This window comes from Mytilus trossulus, chromosome 4 (genome assembly GCF_036588685.1).
Source record: "Mytilus trossulus isolate FHL-02 chromosome 4, PNRI_Mtr1.1.1.hap1, whole genome shotgun sequence".
Classification (NCBI taxonomy): domain Eukaryota; kingdom Metazoa; phylum Mollusca; class Bivalvia; order Mytilida; family Mytilidae; genus Mytilus; species Mytilus trossulus.
The window spans coordinates 28,939,798-28,961,011 of record NC_086376.1 but is presented as its reverse complement, the minus strand read 5'-3'; the positions used below and the strand labels follow the sequence as shown (position 1 = coordinate 28,961,011).

General features: G+C 32.2%; 1 protein-coding gene and 1 long non-coding RNA gene across 5 annotated transcripts in view; one reads left to right on the top strand and one right to left on the bottom strand.

Moving 5' to 3' along the window:
* The window catches only part of LOC134715033 (myosin-IIIb-like), a 41,412-nt gene extending 27,399 nt beyond the window's left edge, over positions 1–14,013 (bottom strand). For 3 of the 4 annotated variants that reach the window (XM_063576884.1, XM_063576885.1, XM_063576886.1), the window contains exons 1-5: positions 13,800–14,013; positions 5,234–5,299; positions 4,277–4,407; positions 1,944–2,149; positions 1,353–1,509 (exon numbers count right to left, since the gene is read on the bottom strand). In XM_063576884.1, coding sequence (XP_063432954.1) covers positions 1,353–1,509; positions 1,944–2,149; positions 4,277–4,407; positions 5,234–5,299; positions 13,800–13,910 — 671 coding nt within the window. In that variant the 5' untranslated portion in view covers positions 13,911–14,013. Of the gene's footprint in view, positions 1–1,352; positions 1,510–1,943; positions 2,150–4,276; positions 4,408–5,233; positions 5,300–9,111; positions 9,174–13,799 lie in introns of those variants that run through there. The other variant, XM_063576887.1, reaches the window with a different exon arrangement.
* A 3,260-nt stretch (positions 14,014–17,273) lies between these two features.
* The window catches only part of LOC134715031 (uncharacterized), a 32,631-nt gene continuing 28,690 nt past the window's right edge, over positions 17,274–21,214 (top strand). The window contains exons 1-2 of the long non-coding RNA XR_010106606.1: positions 17,274–17,437; positions 20,527–20,616. This is a non-coding gene — a long non-coding RNA (uncharacterized LOC134715031). The remainder of the gene's footprint in view (positions 17,438–20,526; positions 20,617–21,214) is intronic.

Below are 21,214 nucleotides of genomic sequence, written 5' to 3'. Positions count from 1 at the left end.
CCAAAAGTGTTTTAATTGCTAACAACCAGAACTATTTGGTCTTTTAATACAGCTTTTCAAAATGAGTCATGTAACAGTCATTTTAATATGCTTCGTCATTGTTTAAGTCTTTGTATTGTTCCTGTATCTTGCAATGAAATTGTCTATCATTTTATAACTATATTTTTTTATATGTGGTGATAAAGTGTTCTTTAAAAAAAAAAAAATTATACAATGAAACATGGAATCTGAAAATACCTGTACATGTATTCAGGGTTTCCCCTGGGTCAATTATTTTTTTCGCCACCTCTTTCGCCAGAACAATATATTTTTCGCCACCTTAGTATTTTTTTCGCCAAGTAACAAACATATTTTTCTTTTAAAATATTCCTTTTTTCAGCCCCCCCCCTAAATAAGACGTGGTTTTTACAACAAAACGATGCATCTTATCACTTGGAATTGATCCCTCATGTAAGGTGTAATCATGAAATTGAAGGGTCACTCTCATGCCAACCTTTTGAATAGATTTCTTCATAACGACAGTTTTCTTTTCTAGATCATCGTAAATAAGTAAAACTATATGCTTGAAACGACTTTGAAGTAAACACTCAAATAGATGATCTATATGAAAGTTAAATGATGACTTTTCTCGCTTTTCAACATTTTCTGTCATAACAACAATTTTCTTTTCTGGACTATTATAAAAAGAAGGAGAGGAAGCGTAAAAACTTTGCTTCAAACATGTGCGTCGCAAAATGGTAAATAAAACCCGTTTGTGACATGTGACAGAAGCCATATAACCATATCATTTTATTATAAAATACAATCAACACCTTTATTGATTAGTCCTTTGATGTTGATAGATATGAATGCAATCAGCTGATTATTGATTTTCTGTCAAAATCTTAACGAGTTCAAGGTGAATTCCGGGCATTGTCTGATCGGTAAAGTCAGAGAAACCCGAAAAAAGTAAATAAACAAGATGGCTGAAAATAAATCGTGATATATATTACTTTCGCCAAATTCTTTCGCCAATTACGAATTTTAATCGCCACAATTAACATTTTGTCGCAAATTGTGAAAATGGCGACCGCCAGCGGAAACCCTGATGTATTACATACTTTATATGGAGGTTATCCAAAAGTGGATAGAGATCATCGTGAAGAAGAAGAATATTTGTGTCCAGCATATTCTACTGCTAAGGAAATTCAAAAGTGCTCTCAAAAAAAAATTTTCAAATAAAGTAAAATAAAATTAAATGCTTATAAAATGAACAACATATATGTAACTCTTTTGGTTGGAACCACACATTTACTTGAAAACTCTGATAATTTGTCCTTGTAGAACATATGCAACTATGTATATATAGCTACCTGTAATTTTCTGGTTGCTGTAGGTGAAATCTTTGTTGGTATTCTGTTGTTAAACCAGCAAACATGTAGTAAAAGATATGGAAATTTTCTTCTCCAGGGTTTTGTCTGACTAACCGAGACCTTTCAAGCAGATATTCGGATATTTTTGCTCCAATCACTATATTCAACAGAGAGCATTTTCACATTAAATTAATGATTATAAGCAATGTATGTACATGTAAATAAATGTGTGACATTTGCTTGAGATTCAAACTTTTTGAAGCAGACACAACTAGCTAAAATTGGAAAATGAATGTGAGCTCAGCATCTCTTAATTAGTTGTAATTTTGTTCCAAACAGCTTCGCATTGGAAAATTACATCCAACCTTCTTTGATATTAAGGATTGCAAAAATCAAAATGAGGCTAGGAAGTTAGGAACTACATTAAAAGAATTAATAAAGCTTTAAACTGCAACTTAAACAATATTTTCCTGATTGTAGAAATAAATTTCTGTTAAAACATTTGTAAACTGGCATGTTTTTTTTTAATTATTAACTCAGATAGCCATACATTTTGCCATTAGCACAAATTGAAAGAAAGGGAAAGCATACCATGGCCATTTCTGAAAGCTAACTGTATATATTTCCCAAATCTGCTGGAATTGTTGTTCATAGAAGTTTGAGCATTTCCAAAAGCTTCCAACAGAGGATTGACCTGAAGAATCTGTTGTTCTAGTTGTGTATTGCTTCGACATAGTTCTATTAACTGTTTTATTATTAATTTTGTACTTTCAGTTTTGCCTGCTCCACTCTCTCCACTGGAAGATAAAAGTTTTAGATAAGTTAAAAATACATAAAGATGAATCGACAGTAAACTAGATTTCAAAACAAGAATGTGTCCATAGTACATGGATGCCCCACTTGCACTATCATTTTCTATGTTCAGTGAACCGTAAAATTGGCATAAAAACTCTAACTTGGCATTCAAATTAAAAGATTATATCATAGGTAGCATGCGTACTAAGTTCCAAGTTAATGTGACTTCAATTTCATCAAAAACTACCTTGACCAAAAACTACCTTGACCAAAAACTACCTTGACCAAAAACTACATTGACCAAAAACAACATTGACCAAAAATTTAACCTGAAGCAGGACAAACTAACAGATGCATGCACACACTGAAAAACATAATGCTTGTAAATGGGGCTTAATAACTTAATATTTGTCAAATTATCAAATATAACTAATGTTCAAAATCAATTAAAACTGGACATTTATTGAAATATAAATCAAATTATATACTTTATCTTTTTCTAAAAAGCATTCAATGCCATCATCATCAATTTTTTTCCTAAGTAAAAACAGATTGATAAAAACAATCAAACCTAGAGTTATTTTACAATATCCTTCCCTATATTGGTATAAAAACTAAAAACCTACAAATCTAATACTTGATATCTGGATTGTGTTCAATTTCATAGAAGCTACACAGATTTGGACTATTAAACAAATAGCTAGCCTAACTGCTATATAGAACTATATAGCCTAATTCATGCTCTCTACAGAATTCAAAATAGACTAGCTTAAGCAGAGGTGGATTTAGGGGGGGGGCAGGGGGCCATGGCCCCCCTTATTTGGAAAACTTAGGCAGTGAGTGGGGCCCCCACTTATGAAAATTTCTGGTTCGACCACTTTTAAGGAAGTTAAAAAATGCACATCATTCAACATAGATATTTATGCAAGTGTAAGGCATATCAGCTATCAAATAACCCCTATACTAGCTGCAAGGTTATTAAATGTAATCCTATTATCAAATAGCAGTCATCCTCTCTTCATGGCTATAGTATAAAATGACGTTGATACCAACAAAAATTTACTGGTAATTAATATATTGCTGAAATTAATGAATATAAATGACAACCTATAATCTATAAGGTTAAGAGAAAAGAGGGGTAGGGGCATACATCCATCAAAAACATCTAGGAGTCATCATCTTTATAACATGACTAAACCTGTCTATTGAGATGTTTCAACATACAAACGGTTTCTTCAATTAAGCAGTAAACATATTTTAACAAAATTTAAAACCTGCAAATACAAATGCAGCGTTCATGCATGTATACAAAAATAATAATAAACATCACCTTACATTTACAATTGTTCATGCATGTTTACCTTTTTTATATTACATAACCTCAATTGAAACTGATTAAACACCACCTTTTATCCATATAGAAAACATATTAGGATTAAAGGACAAAAGGTAAATTTGCCAACAGCCAAATATGAGGGCATTACTGTGTAACTACAATGTAATAATGGACTACTATAATAAACTCTTTAAACAGACAGACAACAGCTTTTATGATTGAATAATATATCTATTTATATATAGACCTAATTTTTGACCATTTAAATATTTTCAGTCAAGTATTTACATTGTGATATTTTTTTTAATACCACTATTAAATACACACAAATAGATAAACATAAAAAAAAAGAAATACAAAGTTCACTTCTATAACATTATTATGTACTGCCCTTGAATCGGACAAGTGCTTTTAATATTAGTGTTTTGTAACCATATGAATATTCATGACTATTACCTGATAAGTATACAGTGATTGCTTGGTATTTTGACACCAAAGTCCAAATGAATATTCATGTGCATGACCTGATAAGCATACACTTAATCGTTGATGTTCCGTCACCAATGTCCAAATGGAGAAAATTTCAGAGACTGAAATTTCGGCTCTCCCTATCACCTTTGTGAGTATGGTCTTGAGAAACATTATGATAGTCCGTTGGAGGGAACGATAAATGGCTTGCCCTTGTTAAGAGAGAGTGGAAAGGGATTAATATAAGTTGAAATAACTTGTTTCCCAATCCACTATAGATAAATATGTTTAAACTAATGTCCATATGAATCTTCATGACCATTACCTGATAAGTATGCACTGATTGGTTGGTGTTCGTCCTCCATAGCCTGTTATACATTGATACGCTGCATCAGATATTGCAAATATATGTGGAGGGTTTGAACTCTTCTTCTCTAGATAGTACTTCTGACTTTCCTACAAAACAATATACTGAATTTAATAACGTTACATTTTAAATTAGGATCTTGAGATTGCTTTTATCTTTAGTTGTTCAACTGCCAAAAGTTACAGCTTTAAGCAGCTTAAATGTGTCATGTGTGTAGTCCTGAGGTAAAATTGGCACTTCCTTTAGAATTTGTATCAGAATTTGATACCAGATTACATATAAAACTGCCTTGTATGTTTACTCTTCATTTCTCTTTGGCATATCCTGAGTCTAATATAAAATGTATTTAACTCAAAAGGGTGAATATAATTTTTGGTTTAATTCTACTTTATATCCAAGTTTGCATTTTTTATTGTCTTAAATATTTTAAGTGCATTAGAGTATGTTCACTATGAATAAAGTATATATGAATTGTTCATTTTTAAGAAGAATACTGGAACTTATTAATAACCAGCATTCATTTACAGTAAACAGATATTTTATATGTCTTAAAACAAGAGTTTCTGTATAAGAAACAAGAACTTTCATATTTTGAATAATTTACATTTTGTATTAAAAATTTCCAATTTAATTGATTGATTGATTGATTATTTTTTGGTGTTTTAATGCCACTTTTTAGCTATTTTGTGGCAGCCAGTTTTTATTGGGGGAGGAAGCTGGAGAGCCTGGAAAGAAAACCACGACTTTCAATAGGAAAACTGATAATCCTAGTCAATTAAGATTGGAGCTGAGAGTTGACTGGCTAGTGATTACAGTAGTAGTAGATCTACTTTAGAGACCACTTGGCCACCAAGACCGCCAAATATAATTGAACAACTAGAATCTATCATGTTTTCTGTCTGCATGATGTCTTACCTCAGTTCCATATATATCAAGGTCTCTGAATGGATTAACTGCAATTAAAATGTCACCAACATATGTCTGCAAAAAGAAAAAAATCCTATCATAAAAAATCTCTTCTGATTCATTTTAAAATGTAAATACATGTATAACTACAATCAAAATGTTTCCAACATATAAATATCTGCAAAAAGAAAAGATACCTACCATAAAACATCTCTTATAATTCATTTTAAAATGAAAATATTCTATAAAATAAAATAAATTTTTATTAGATATTTTTTTATCCTAATCAATTAGAGAGGGACAAAAGATACCAAAGGGACTGCAATTAACATTAAGATGGTTCTCTACCTCATAGTATTGGCCCTAAAAATCAATGACTATTTAAATGCAATAATTTGGTGAACATTTTATTACAACATATGTATAATGTCCTAATGATACAATTGAAGAATATTTTTTAAAACCAATAACACCATTTATAGTTAAGAATTTGTGATGTCATAAATGGCAATATTGTTGAATCCTGATTTTTATCTTTGAACAAATCTATGACAGTTTTCTGAAAATTATTAGTGGCACCATGCTGGTGACCCCTGGCCCACATACATGTATAATGTTGATGAAATATTCTGCATTTATAACCATATTCCTTACTTTTCAAACCAAGCTTCCATGGACAAGGTGTGGTGATCAAATAAGGTGGAAAAAGATGACAAAGTTCCATAAGAAATTGACTTGAATGAAATCCATTTCTATTTCAGGTTAATATATATATCTACATTGCATATCAGCCTTTGTTAACCAGAGCATGGAAGTATTATATTGACAGGAATTACAACGATTAATTAGCATTTATTTGTAACCCAGGTAGCCCTGTAGAAAAGATATGAAAACTGTCTAAATAGTATGCTGTCGTTAATTTCTTTTGTGACTATCTGCGATGCCGCGGTTATAAATTGACCACAGATAATTCTTATCAATCACGTGGTTTGAGTCAAGACAGCTTAACAGTATTACATGTCTCAAAATACCTTTGCGGTATGGGCCTATGCGGTATGGGCTTTGCTCATTGTTGAAGGCCGTATGGTGACCTATAGTTGTTAATGTTTGTGTCATTTCGGTCTTTTGTGGATAGTTGTCTCATTGGCAATCATACCACATCTTCTTTTTTATATTAACTTATTTCAATCGTGTCGGTAGACCTTCATTGTTGAACAACTTATTTAAACAAATAAACTGATGCATTAAAAATGAAAATTGGCCCAGAATTAAATATTCTACAATGATTTGAAATAGTGAGTGACATTATTTTATTAGTTTGTGGGTGAAGTTTAAATCGTGATTAAGGTGTGTTCCGGTTACCTCCGGTTAAAAATAAATATATTTCATAAATATTAAAACTGTGAAGGTTAGAGTAATATATATGGTTAAGTTACTGGATAATCCTGGAAAGTAGACATTTCCAGTTTACAATACAAAATTAATCGAGCAAGTACCAATCAACAAAATACAGCAGAAGAAAACAGAGATTTAACTACGTTACATAGCTATTTATATAATACATTTCTGTCCCCTAAAATACTTTATCACTATCCGACCAAATAATACTGGTAAATATTATTGAACAGTCACACAAGAATCTGTATAATGTCACTATATAAATCCTTGAGTCGCAGTACTAAAAAAAAAATTCAACACATCAGGGTTTAGCTGAACATTCGTATATACCAACCAATGATCTTACCCTGGATTTGGAGCAAAGCTTAATAATTCCTACATTTATCTTAAATCTCTCTGATCTTTTGATTTTATCAGAACGATCATTTACAATTGTCTTAAATATGCAGGAAATGTGTGCCACTCAGTGGAGTAAACAGTAGTTATTATATAATAACAACTTGTGATATATATAACATATAGTTCAATTTCTACCAAAAAATAAATCAATAAAAATGGGGCATTTATTCAATAAATTTTATCGTAAATGTGTTTTTCTATAGAATTAATGATGACTTGCATTAATCCATCAATCACTCAATTGGCACACATATGCAGATGTAAGGTAACGGAATCTGCCAAGGTTTCCCGATTGATGTTTCCTAAGAATTTATCACAACTTTAGATTTCTTCGTTTATTTCCATAATCCCGAAAGCAACCGAGAATGACAATATTGTAGTGCACCACTCGCTGGTATGTAAATAATGTGCCATGTTTCAAGCTGATTAACATGTCATTAAATTGCGCGCAACATCGCAGATGAAAAGTGTGAAGTCAGGTCGTAGTAGTTCCTGTCAATATAATATGGGGACAAAGTCCCCAATTACAGTAGAAAAATCAATAAAAAAAAAAATCGGGGAAAATTTCCAGAATTTTTCATTGTACTAATGAACTCAAAATCGTTAAATTTTTTTTTGTCGCATTTTTTTATTTCCGGAGAGGCGCAGAGATCTACTTCCGTTTCCCCTCTTGTTTACATGAGACTTTGAATATAATGCATATTTATCAGTCTAAGAAAGAAACTTAGTAATAGGGTCTACTAATTCATTTTTTTTTAAAATGTGTGTTATTAAAAATACGTTGATAACAGCTTTTCTTTGTTTACATTGAATATGAAGTCATAACTTAAATAACGTCACAACTAAAATCGGAATTGGACCAGACATGACAACAGAACTAAAATCGGAAACGTTAGGCAGCAACCATTTGATTTTCTGGGGGGGGGGGGGGCTATGATTTTTTTTTTCTGTACAAACTTTTTTTTCCGCCTGCGGCGAAAAACAATCTATTTTTTTCGCGACATGTTGAAAACAATTTTTTCTTTCAATTTTAGCATTACATATAGTGGCAGCTGAGGGTGTAACAAACAATTTTTTTTTTCAGAATTCAAAACAAATTTTTTTTTTCTCCAAAAACTGGAAACAAAACAAACTTTTTTTCCAAAAAAAACCCATAGCCCCCCCTCCCCCCCCCCCCCCCCCCCCCGAAAATCAAATGGTTGCTGCCTTACGGTATTTCTGTTTCTCTAAACAAAAATCTTAGACTTCGTCCCCATTCACAGATTATTCCTGCCTCATATTACTTCCATGACCAGAGTTACACATAATTTGTCTGCAGTTCCAGTTTAAGTGGATTGTCGACACCTTGTTAGACCAGAGACATATATACATATGTGTATATATGTCTCTGGTTAGACTGATTGCGCGTTGGAAATGCGTGCATCTTCTTGAGGTGTCAGACCACCAATTACTCCGTCCAATTTAGAACGTATGTAAAAGTAGACCTACTCTGACACAAAATAGTGCTTTTGATGTCCTTGTTTACTTAAACTAACGTACAAATTTGCAGAAATGAAACTTTTGGTGAAAGATAAATATATCTAGATCATTTTGAGCCAAAATTTACTTGTCTATGAGTTTGCATTAAAAATTGAGGATTAATGCGCTCCATAGTATGCTAATTTTAGATTTCCAGAAAACCAGGTTTTTGTTTTGGAGTACTTCTATTTAAAGGTCAGTCATTTTGTTAGAAGGCTTTAAAGGTATGCTGAAAATTGGCATGTAGAAAGCTGAAACATGTACAATTCAGGATATACCTGGTTTCTATGAAGTTAAACTTAAGGTAAAAATTTTAGAAAGCTGTGAAAATTGCAAAATTTGGTTGAACAGATAGGGATTTATAATTGGTGGTCTGACACCTTCAGATAGTGATCATAATTCTAATTTAGCAGTTTAGTAGTTGTGAATATCAGAGACATATATATATATATGTCAGAATATATATGTGAATATTAAAGCATGTGCAATGTGGTGTCAAAATAGTAAATCAAATCTGAAGTGTAAACAATGAAAACAAAATTATATATCTTATGCTTAATGCTAAGCTGTACCCAATCACAGATAGTTCGCTAATATTGGCTGTTCTAGTCTTTTGACAAAGTGTGTTCTATTTATAGTAAAAAATCTAAATACCTGCACAAGACACCGTTTAATTCCGTATTGATGACGATTCGAGTGCACTTTTATCTTTAATCGCTGTTAATCGTTTGAAATGTATGAGTTTTATTCCAATTACACAATCTTTTCATTAAAGTATTCTACAAACCCGTGTCATTCAATAGAGATTTTTTTTTCTTCTGCAGTTTTGCATTTATATATGTGTTATATAAAGGTATTTTAGGGGCGGGGGGGGGGGGGGGGGGGGGGGGATTCTGGGACGAGTGCCTGTGATTTATATAAAGAGTTAAAACAACATGTGATAAATAATCAAAACAAAACTATGTCCAAATACCTTAAGAAGCATATTCCAACAAGAAGAATTGGTAATAAAAATTGAGCTAGTGAGTTAACCGACTAAAAATAGCGGGTAAACATGAAAAACAAGCTATACTAAAAAAAAACTAGGGAAATCCAATGTATAAAAACAATATTATCAAGTAATAAAATGCATGCTCCAGAACTGAGAAATAAAAACAAATCATACTGGCGATATATAGTAAATAAACTCATCATAGATACCTGGACTAAATTTAGTATATACGCCAGACGCGCGTTTCGTCTACAAAAGACTCATCGGTGACGCTCGAATCCCAAAAAGTTAAAAGACCAAATATGATTAATATTGAGATAAAAGAGTCCAATCACATACAAATAAAAAAGACCATACATAAACATGATAACAAAGGACATCTATATTCAAATACACGATATGCCAATAGATAAAACCTGACAAACCTTCAAGAACGGAGTACAGGCAACAATTGACACCAATGTACAATCTAAAATAATAAAGAAAAGGCACTTTGTTCCATGGTTAAAGCTACGCAAAATGCTAAAAAGGAAAGCAAGGTTGCACAAACATGCTAGAAAAACTGGAAGCTACAAAGAATATAAACAATTCCAAAAAGACTGCAAACACCAATTTAGGAAAGCAGAATGGAACTATATTAATGACATCATCAATGCAGGTTTTGAAAAGAATAGTTCTAAACCATTCTGGAATTATATGAAAGCAAAGAAACAAGACAATATAGGAGTAGCACCACTAAAGTCAAATGGGGGCTTCACAAACGACAGCAAAGAAAAGGCAGAAATTCTAAACAACTAATTCAAATCATTATTCAAAAAATTAGATCCGAACTCACAAATATCACTGCTAACAAAAATGTCAGACATCACAACACCAACAGTCTGAAATGTTAGGCATCATGAACTTACAAACTGTACGAGAACGCCGGATAAAATCAAGACTAATAATGTTTCAAAAATTCGTAAATGAAAATATTGCCATTGATTCCATCACAAAATTTATTACATCAATTTGAAAGTCAGTTCCACCTGAGGCGTGAAAACTCCTACAGGCAACTTGATTCAACGTAAAAGAGACAGCTACACATTTTCTTTCTTTTGTCAAACCATTTATTATTAAAAGACTGGGATTATTATCCTCAGACATAACTTATACCACACTTCACAGAAATATGCAGATCATATTCATGCCGATGATGTGCTCCTTTGTATTTATTAACACATGAAATAAGCAGGCAATCATGTCTTGATTTTAAATTCTAGGATGAAAATAAACGAAATATCAAAATATTGAATTAAAAAAATATATAATAAAAAAAAAAGAAAAATTATGTAAATTGATAAAAAAAAACATGTGACAAAAAAAAAAGTAATAATTATAAAATTGAGAAAGGAAATGGTGAATATATCAAAGCGACAACCACCCGACCATAGAGCAAACAACAGCCGAAGGCAACCAATGGGTCTTCAATGTAGCGAGAATTCCCGCACCCGTAGGTGTCCTTCAGCTGGCCCCTAAAAATATGCATAATAGTATGTAGTGATAATGGACGCCATACTAAACTCCGAATTATACACAAGAAACTAAAATTTAAAATCACACAAGACAAACAAAGGCCAGAGGCATGTAAGTGTAAAAAAATAATGTTAATCTACGTAATAAATTTGGAAACATTTACCAGGCATGTGCCGAAAAGTAAACATCAGTTAGTTGATGGTTTTCTTTAGCTGAAGAAGAAATAAATGCAAGACATTTTCTAAGGGGGGAAATAAAAGTGTTATAATTTTGACAACAATTGAATATTGAGGTTTAATTCGTTTAATGTCACAATTTTAAGATTTACAGAAAGTAAAATCGTAATTATGAGATTTTCGTCTATATATCGCTGTCGAAGTCCTTATTTTTGAAAGAAAATTGCAATCATTTACATTTTGGGGAAACTTGAATGATTAAATTTGTTCCATCCTTAACACATTCCGATAAAAGGGGTTGTGATTATCTTAATTTTGACATTCTATTACACAGGCAACAAAATAACAATAAATTAATACAATTTGCGAAGTAGAATGAAGGGCACGAATTTTCAGTGCAGCTTGAAATAGTACAGTACAATGAAGACAGACAGGAATTCCGTCGTATAACAAATCCTTTTAACGTCTGCAATTTTTTTTAAAGTAGATGTGTTGTTTTTTTCTCGAGCTTTGTATGGTTTTTGCCCTAGAGATGTGGGTCATTTGGTTTTCGACTATGTTGTCAATAAAATAAGAGCAATCCAATCCGACACATGAAAAAGTTGTAACTAATTTTATTCTCGGTATTTAAATTATAAGTCACTACAAAAATAACTGACACATAAGAGATCACCTTTTACCCCTTTTGTACAGGTTGGTTGTATTAAAAGCTTTCTTAAGCTCATACGTATTGTTGGTTGTAAATATGTGCCGATCTTCTCGAAATTCAACGTTGGGTATTTTTAAGAAACAAAATTTGATTATTATTTTCTGGACTCGGTAGTTGACCAACAGTAAAATTGATAATGTAAATTCGGGAATGTGTCAAAGAGACATCAACCCGACCATAGAACAGGCGTTCTCCAGTGGCGGATCCAGCCATTTTAAAAGTTAGTTTTAAATGGTCCATTTTTCCCTATCCTTTTTTTCTCAACTATTAACAAACGTCGAGCGGTCCGACATTGGTCAACTGATCGCGCTGCTCACGCTGTCCCACTTGGCAATGAGATCTGATATGTACTGCAAGTTATGCAATAAGTCAACCAAAATAAATTGTTGATATTAGATAACAGATCTAAACACCTGCTTTTCAATACTATTAATCGTCAACCCACGTTTATTCAAACAATGTGAGTTATACCCGGATATCAGTTTATCTCCTTTACATGTTAAGTAGATAGCGATATAAAATTTGGGTATTTTTTATTTTATTATTTTGTTATCAAATCATTATTTTTGTTTCAAAGTGTTCTTTTTTAATTCAGACTTAGGAATCTGATATTGAAGTAGTTGTCGTCTGTTTATGTGGTTCATAAGTGTTTCTCGTTTCTCGTTTTTATATAGATTAGACTGTTGGTTTTCCCGTTTGAATGGTTTTACACTTGCAATTGTTGGGACCCTTTATTTTTGCTGTTCGGTGTGAGCCTATGCTCCGTGTTGAAGGATGTACATTAACCTATAATCGTTTACTTTTATAAATTGTGACTTGGATGGAGAGCTGTCTCATTGGCACTCATAACACATCTTCCTATATAAAATTAAGCTATGCTCCTATAGACACAAACCCTATCCTATATCATATAGTTTTCAAATAGTAAACACGGTAGACACGGTAGTGAGTCTGCAGTGGGCATACAAGGAAGAACATCATAATATATTCTATGAAAATGTTAAATATTTCACTTTGAACCACCTGTGGTTTCGTCGTGTTATTGTGCTCAACTTCAGTGCTGTAGGTCGTGGGTTCGAACTCCGACCGTCTCAACCGAAGACCTGAAAACTGATATTTGCTGTGTCTCCGCTAAGCATGCGATAATTAGGAGTAAGAGCAAAGACTGGTCGGTTCGGGCCAGCATGTCGTCCTAGTACGAATCAGGGTAAGAGCCTGGGCCAGCTGAAGCCCGAATCCAGGTGTGGCCGGGATTTTCTCGCTGTGTCCTTGATGGATTTCTGCTCCTTGGTCGGGTTTTCTCTTTGACACAGTCCTCGTGTTAATTCTAAATTGAAGGGTTAACATTCCATTTCACATACTCATGTTGTTTGCCTGAATATGCCGAATTTAATCTAGCCACTGGACGTTAAACAGCCACCTATCTATTCTTCAGTACCCTTGATATTGCATGTCATGGTCAGTTCAGGTATATAAGTAAAAATTAACACTAAAACCGGTTTTAAACAAACAGTGAATAAATGGATACTGTCAGATGGATATATCATGCATATATATATAATGCGACCCAAACTAAACATTTGTGATTATAAAGTATCTCAGTAAATTAAATCTTATAAAGAAACTTGAAACCTTAAACTCAGATAGGATTTCAGTAACATCAAAACAGCGAAATATAGAGGCGTGGTTCTTGGTTCGATTTCTAGACTTGCGGCAAAGATTTTTTTTAAGGAAAACGCATATTGGTCTTAACTAATCATCCTAGACTACCATGAATGACAACGTAAAGAGGAAACCATATTGGTGTGTCCCCTCCATGTATGTGTTAACTAGCTCTATTGTTTCTCTACGTGAATTAAGTATACTTACATATATTAGGTTTTTATTATATCTGACTCTCAACTCATCCAGCAAAATACTGTCATCTAGTTTTGCTAATGTTGCTAAATCTTCAACACTACCAGGTTCTGGCCGATCCATGTTTAGTTTGTTTACTTCCTTTTCAAGCCTTCAGCATTAATATTATATGCACTTGAATGTTGTATTTACCTGAGATATATATACAAAGTGTTTATTTATAGATTGATCATATTGATCCTTGTGATTTCAGGTGTGACGTGACGTATCGAAGAAAGGTAAAAATGAAAGATCGTGATATAGTTTTAATTCAATAACTTTTAACAAAGAATTTACTCATAAACATAAGACGTTCTTGAATTAGTCATTGTCGAACACGAGCTGCGAGTGCATGTACTCGCTTTCTCAATCAAATATTACCTTAAATGGGAATTATGAGATACTGAGATCTATATCTAGAAATCAGAGACATATAATATGTATTATATGTCTCTGTAGAAATCAAGACAAGAGATACGAAAGAAGAGATCTAATTAAAAAAAGTGTACGAAAATTTACTGAAGATACATTAAAATACATATAGTTTACTTTATTTTTGTCAAAATACATTTTTAAAAGAAAAAAAATGGAGCTGACATGTCAGTTACCGCTGGTACTCTGTTGTTACTCATGTATTAAGGTTCCACTAAAGTCAAAATATAGGACACTTCATAAACATCTAAACTTTGCCTGTATTTTTCAACCTATAATGAATAAAGTTATAAACTATGAAAACATATGTTCATTAAAACATACTTTACATATACACACTGTGTAAATTGTAAATAAACTTGAAATTGTTATGTTGTGGCCAAACCGGTTCTTGGGGTGAACACTAAATTTTCAAAAAAATCTGCAGGCCTGCAAGACGACTTAATTTGCTTAAAATTGGTATGGACGTATACTATTAAATGTAATGCAGGGCAAGCCATTGTTGATTTTTTACAAAATGTATTTATTTTCGAGTTTCAGTTAATTTCATGTATCTAAGTGAACGAATATGGAAGGTACAATACAGAAATTGGACAAATATGCCATTAAAACATATGTATGTGACAAATCAGCATTAGCTTGCCCTGCATTACATGTTACAGTATTCATCCATACCAATTTTAAGCAAATTAAGTCGTCTTGCAGGCCTGCAGATTTTTTTAAAAATTTAGTGTTCACCCCAAGAACCGGTTTGGCCACAACATAACAATTTCAAGTTTATTTACAATTTACACTGTGTGCATATGTAAAGTATGTTTAAATGAACATATGTTTTCATAGTTTATGACTTTATTCATTATAGGTTGAAAAATACAGGCAAAGTTTAGATGTTTATGAAGTGTCCTATATTTTGACTTTAGTGGAACCTTAAAGTCATAAGAAACCTCAAATAAAAAAAAATAATGCATATGTTTTTTTATAACTCAATGGATAGTTTTCATTATAAAACTTATGTACATATACTTTTTTCTGAAGAAAATTCTTTAATTCATTCATATTTAGAAGAAGTTTACTTTATTTGAATTGCTTCCTTCCAGCAAGCAATTCCCCCGACATATTTTCCGTATTGAAGGTGACCTCAGTGTGACCCATCTCGTAAAAATCCGGTGACCACACTACGCATGGATGTCCTTAAAATAAACTATTATCTGAATTTACATGTTAAACACGTGCTCAATTTCCATGCTTTTTTGTAATATATACATGTAGGCTCCGTGTTGAAGGCCGTACTTTAACCCATAATGGTTTACTTTTTAAATTGTTATTTGGATGGAGAGTTGTCTCATTGGCACTCACACCACATCTTCCTATATCTATTGAACATAATAAAAAAACATATATTTTGAATAAATAGGGGTAAAAGTGTTGTAAATAGACAAGTCCACGTATGCCGGTAATCATGCAAAAGATTTTTTTTTGGCACTATGAAGCCATTTAAGTGAGAAGCCGCTTTGACATTTTGTTTTTTTAACAATGATTTCATCATCTTTGATATTTTTTTGATAAATTTTGTTTGCAAAGTTGGTTTAGATACAAAAGTTCAAGAAAAATACAAAATATTTTTGTAAAAATAAGCGGTTTTTATTTAAAGTAAAAAATAGAAAAAAGAAGAAAAAATAAATTGTGACTTTTTGTCCGTGACTTTTTGTCTGTGACTTTTTGTCTGTCCTACATTCACGTATCCCAACAGTATGTAATCATCGAATGTCGATAGACTATTGTATACCAGAAGAAGAAGAGAAACAATTTGATTTAAATACAGGTCGATGTATAACTTTTGCTTTGGTTCATTGAAGCTGTGGACCTAGTAAAATCACAGATTTATATTTCAATAAGATTGTTCTCGAACAAAGGAAGGAATTCGTCATCACAATTGTTATATATGCCACTGGACGAACACTAATTATCCCCAGGGGATGTGAATATTTTGCTGGGAAACTGTTGAGTATCAAAGTTTCAAATTAATTTCGGGATTTATTTTCTTTCTAGGTATTCAATAACAGAAAAAAGAATAAATTAATTGTCCCCTAAATAGGGGTATTCTTGTCAGACAAAAGACTTTTAGTTATATCTAAAAAATAGGGAAATATGACATTAAATTGGTTCTGTCTATTTTTAAACATCGTTAAAAAGATGTGTGTCTAAGGTGAACGCCACAAGAACCCTGTAATACTAGTACGAGAGTATAGCATGTAAACATTCCTTCTCAATAATATGGTTGTATTGGAAATCTTTTCATACAGATTGACAACTCATTGTCCGATATGCATGTAATATTTGCCACATGACGCCCATAGTTCTTTCTACCATCATCATCTTATTCTTTGATATTGCTGTAAACATCGATGGCACTCAACTTAGCGTCAAATTAATAAAATTATATGGCGTGATTCGTCAGAGGTCTCAAATAATTATCGTTAATACCGTTATTTTTGTGAAAAAAATAACGCGATTCGTCAAAATAATTCGATTGTTTTATCGTCTAAAAGAACGTGCACATTTTATCGTTATGCACCAAAATAATCGTTAACGTCATTTGAGGGTGGTAAAGGGTAGACTGGTTCCCGATCGCAATAAGTACCGACACGAAACACGGATAATAAATAAAGGAAAACACGAGGCACGCACGTCGAACCAAACACGAGAAAACGAGAAATAAAACATCAAAAAACGAAAACACGTGAAATAAAAAAGTAAAAAACGTTGCACGAAAAAAACCTTTACCACCCTCTCATTTGGCAAGCAATGTTACCGTTATTCGTCACGAAGGTACCCCCTTCATGTATACTATTGACGTGGACCTGGACTACAGGCGGACTTGTCTCTTGTTTAAGTGCATATAATTGAGAATGAAAGTGGGGATGGGACAAAGATACAAAACCCGACCGAAGAGCAGAAAACTCAATACATCGATAGAATCCTGATTTTTTTGTTTGGTTTCCGTACGCATTTGCCTGTTCACGGTTCATTAAGCCGCTATCCATTTATTGGTTAATGTATTTGGCGGGTAAATTCTGTCGAGACCGGAAGTCATGATCTAAACACTGGAACTGCAAAAAAATGAACACCTAATTAATAACTTGACTTTGTGGTTGGAAATTCATTATGTTATCAGTCAGGTCAGTCTTATTCTTTCTCTAATCATTAGATTAATGACACAAAATGGCCCTATCACTGTGTAATTTAATGTTAACCGATATTATGAATGTTAAGCTTGAAATGGCGAGAACAAGTAAATATTTGATGATATACCTCCTATGTATGGCTAGATCAATTATGTTTTATTGTTACCAGTCCAGATATTCATTTCAAGTCATAACTCCTGCCAATGAAAGTTAAAAGGTCAAATTTGCGAAAATTAAAGTTGACATATTTAAATGAGCTAATATGGTAATCGAGTGGACCGGTATACATGTACATGATGATATTTGAATTTTAAAGTGTATTTAAATCGATAAGTGTGAATGATTTTAACAAAGAAATAAAATCTAGCCCATTCTGTTAATTTGTAGAATAGTTATTTTTATAATCAACTGAACAATACAAATTTATGGCAATTTACAGATGTATACTACCCAAAGACTTCAGCATTTTTTTATATAAACAAACATTCTGTGAGTATTGAACTGGTTAAAAATTAATTGGTTTAGAACAAACTTGATTCGTTTAGAATGGATTTAAAGCAGAAAAAAACGAAAGGGTTCCACAGAATCCAATGTCTCGCCTACTTTTTCTGTTTGTCGCAGGCTCACAAAAAAAGAGGGACGAAAGATACCAAAGGGACAGTCAAACTCATAATCTAAAAATAAACTGACAACGCCATGGCTTAAAATGAAAAAAGAAAAACAGACAAACAATTGTACACATGACACAACATAGAAAACTATAAAAGAATAAGCAACACGAACCTGATCAACAAAAAATGGAGGGAAAATTATTAAAAAATTTCCTCCAGATACTATCTTTTGATTGTAAAAAGCTTCTGTACAAGAAATAAATACTTTTAAAACTTTTAACAGGTTGGGAACAACAAAAAACCCTCAATGTACTCCTGAATGAAATACATTAGAAGTGATAAAAAACAGTATTTTCTTTGTAAAAAACACTTTTTAGTACATATGATCAGCACATATTTATATTATTTTGAAGAAATTTTCCAAAGAACCATACAGCTATCTGGTATTATATGGTCAAAACATGTCCAAGAATAATGTAATATTCCCTGACTTGTATGTTCTTTATTATTTAAAATAATTTGACCCCTCTTTTAGAAAAGTTGTTCCAAATATAATGATTTTTTCTCCTGCATAATAAAGACAACAACATCCATCAATTACTGCATGGTATTAAAGAGTTTATTTTGGTCGACATGTTTCGCCAACAAGGTTTATGTGGTTCATTTTGTTTCTGGTTCCTTCTTTTTTTCTCTAAGTAAAACGCCTGGTATTCTGAATTATTTTGACTTTGTGTACTTAAAAAAAAGATGTGGTATGATTGCCAATGAGACAACTGCCCACAAGAGACCAAAATGACACAGACATTAACAGTTATGTTAATCTTCAGTGATGGACTGCTACTTTTCTACAGCAGTAAAATGACCCCTTGTCTGAAGAACAGTCCTTCATTTTAGGGATAACATTCATTTGGGTTTTTTTCCCGAACCTGTTTAACTGCATACTGTATAATAACATAATGGAAGAAAAACTAAGTCCATATATGTTATATAAAGAAAAACAGGTAATAAATTATTACAAAATTTCCATCTAGACACTAGTTTTTGATCATAAACAAGCTTCCGTTCAAGTACGGTATGATAGTAATCAAAGGTAGGAAGAAAGTCATAAGAAATTTAAAACTTTAACCACAGAGTGAATGTACTGTTAATTGGCCGAAAAACTAAGTCCATTTATAAGTAAAATAAGGATAAAAAGGATTTGGTTTACAAAATTTTACTTCTGGAATCTGGATACTATCATGCAGGGTTTCCGCTGGCGGTCGCCATTTTCGCAATTTGCAAGAAAAAAAATAATTGTGGCGATTAAAATTCGTCATTGGCGAAAGAATTTGGCGAAAGAAATATATATCACGATTTATTTTCAGCCATCTTGTTTATTTACTTTTTTCGGGTTTCTCTGACTTAACCGATCATACTCGGAATTCATCTTGAATTCGTTTAGATTTTGACAGAAAATCAATAATCAGCTGATTGCATTCATAGCTATCGACATCAAAGGACTAATTAATAAAGGTGTTGATTGTATGATATGACAAAATGATATGGTTAAATGGCTTCTGTCACATGTCACAAAAGGGATTTATCAACCACTTTGCGACGCATGTTTTTGAAGCAAAATTTTTACGCTTCCACTCCTTCTTTTAATGATAGTCCAGAAAAGAAAAAATTGTTGTTATGACAAAAAATGTTCAAAAGCAAGAAAGGTCTCTGATTTAAAACTTTATCATTTAACTTTCATATAGATCATTGATTTGAGTGGGTATTTCAAAGTCGTTTCAGTGACACACGTAATTCAAGTATATAGTTTTACTTATTTACGATGGTCTAGAAAAGAAAACTGTCGTTATGAAAAAATCTGTTCAAAAGATGGGCATGAGAGTAAACCTTCAATTTAATGACTACACCTTACACGAGGGATCAATTCCAAGTGATAAGATGCTTCGTTTTGTTGTAAAAACCATTTCTTTTTTAGGGGTGGGGGCTGGAAAAAAAGGAAAATTTTAAAAGAAAAATATATTTGTGTTACTTGACGAAAAAAAAATAAAGTGGGGAAAAATATATTGGTTTGGCGAAAGAGGTGGCGAAAAAAATAATTGACCCAGGGGAAACCCTGCTATCATGTAATCAGAAACAAATCGGAAAATTTATTATTTTTATGGAATTTTTTAAGTAAAAGGAACTAAAAACTCTACAGCAAAACATCAGACCGAACAAAATTCAAACTATGTTTTGAGGACTGTAACATGTCATTATAACAAAAATATATACCTATTATCAAATCTATATCTTCATGAATGTAAAAAAAAGTGCAGAAAACAGATAAGTGAATTTTATTCGCCTGTTTATGGGACGTATCATGGTATACCGTTGTCCCCCAGTTCTGACATGTTGGATGTTAACCAGAAAAGCACTTTAACCAATTTTAATGAACTTTGATGAATTGTTTATATCTTTTGATATTCATGTTCACAGACAAGTCCTTCAACAATGAAAAAAGGTTTTAAAAAAAATTGAGGACAGGAAAGCAGCAGAAAGTGAAAGACTTGAAGAAATATAGGCAATGTAAGTACCATTAAATGATTTTGCTGCTTGTGACATTTCCTCGAAGTAGCTTGTTTCCTTCAAATGAGACGACAGTCATGGATGTTGAGAAAAACATGCATGAAAAAATAGAAAATAAAAAAGGGAAAATGTCAAATTCACTTGGTGTACAAAGAAACCCTTTTGTTTATTTTATTCCAATTCTACCAAGGAGGACAAAAGAAGCAGCTAAAGACTTGGTCGGAAGAAATAAAGGCAATATAAGTACATGTATTAGTACACTGATTTAATCAGTCAGGGGACTTACTTAAATGAGTGATTCTCTAAATCACTGATTCAAGTAACATTAAGAACTAATTGTTCAGAGAACAATTAAAGGTCTTTCTACCAAAAACAATGTATTTTGATATGAAAGTAGTAAAATTCTATTTAAAATGTAATTTACAGCATCAAGAGAAAGCTTATTGAACACTGATTCCAAAAATATATGGTTTTTATGAAATATTTTTTATAAATAAGGGAGATAATTTGTTACTTCAGGTTTGAAAAATGTTTCTTCTGGTATTTTTTGAAAGTTTACTTGACACTAATTCCAAAAATATCTGGTTTTATATACTTT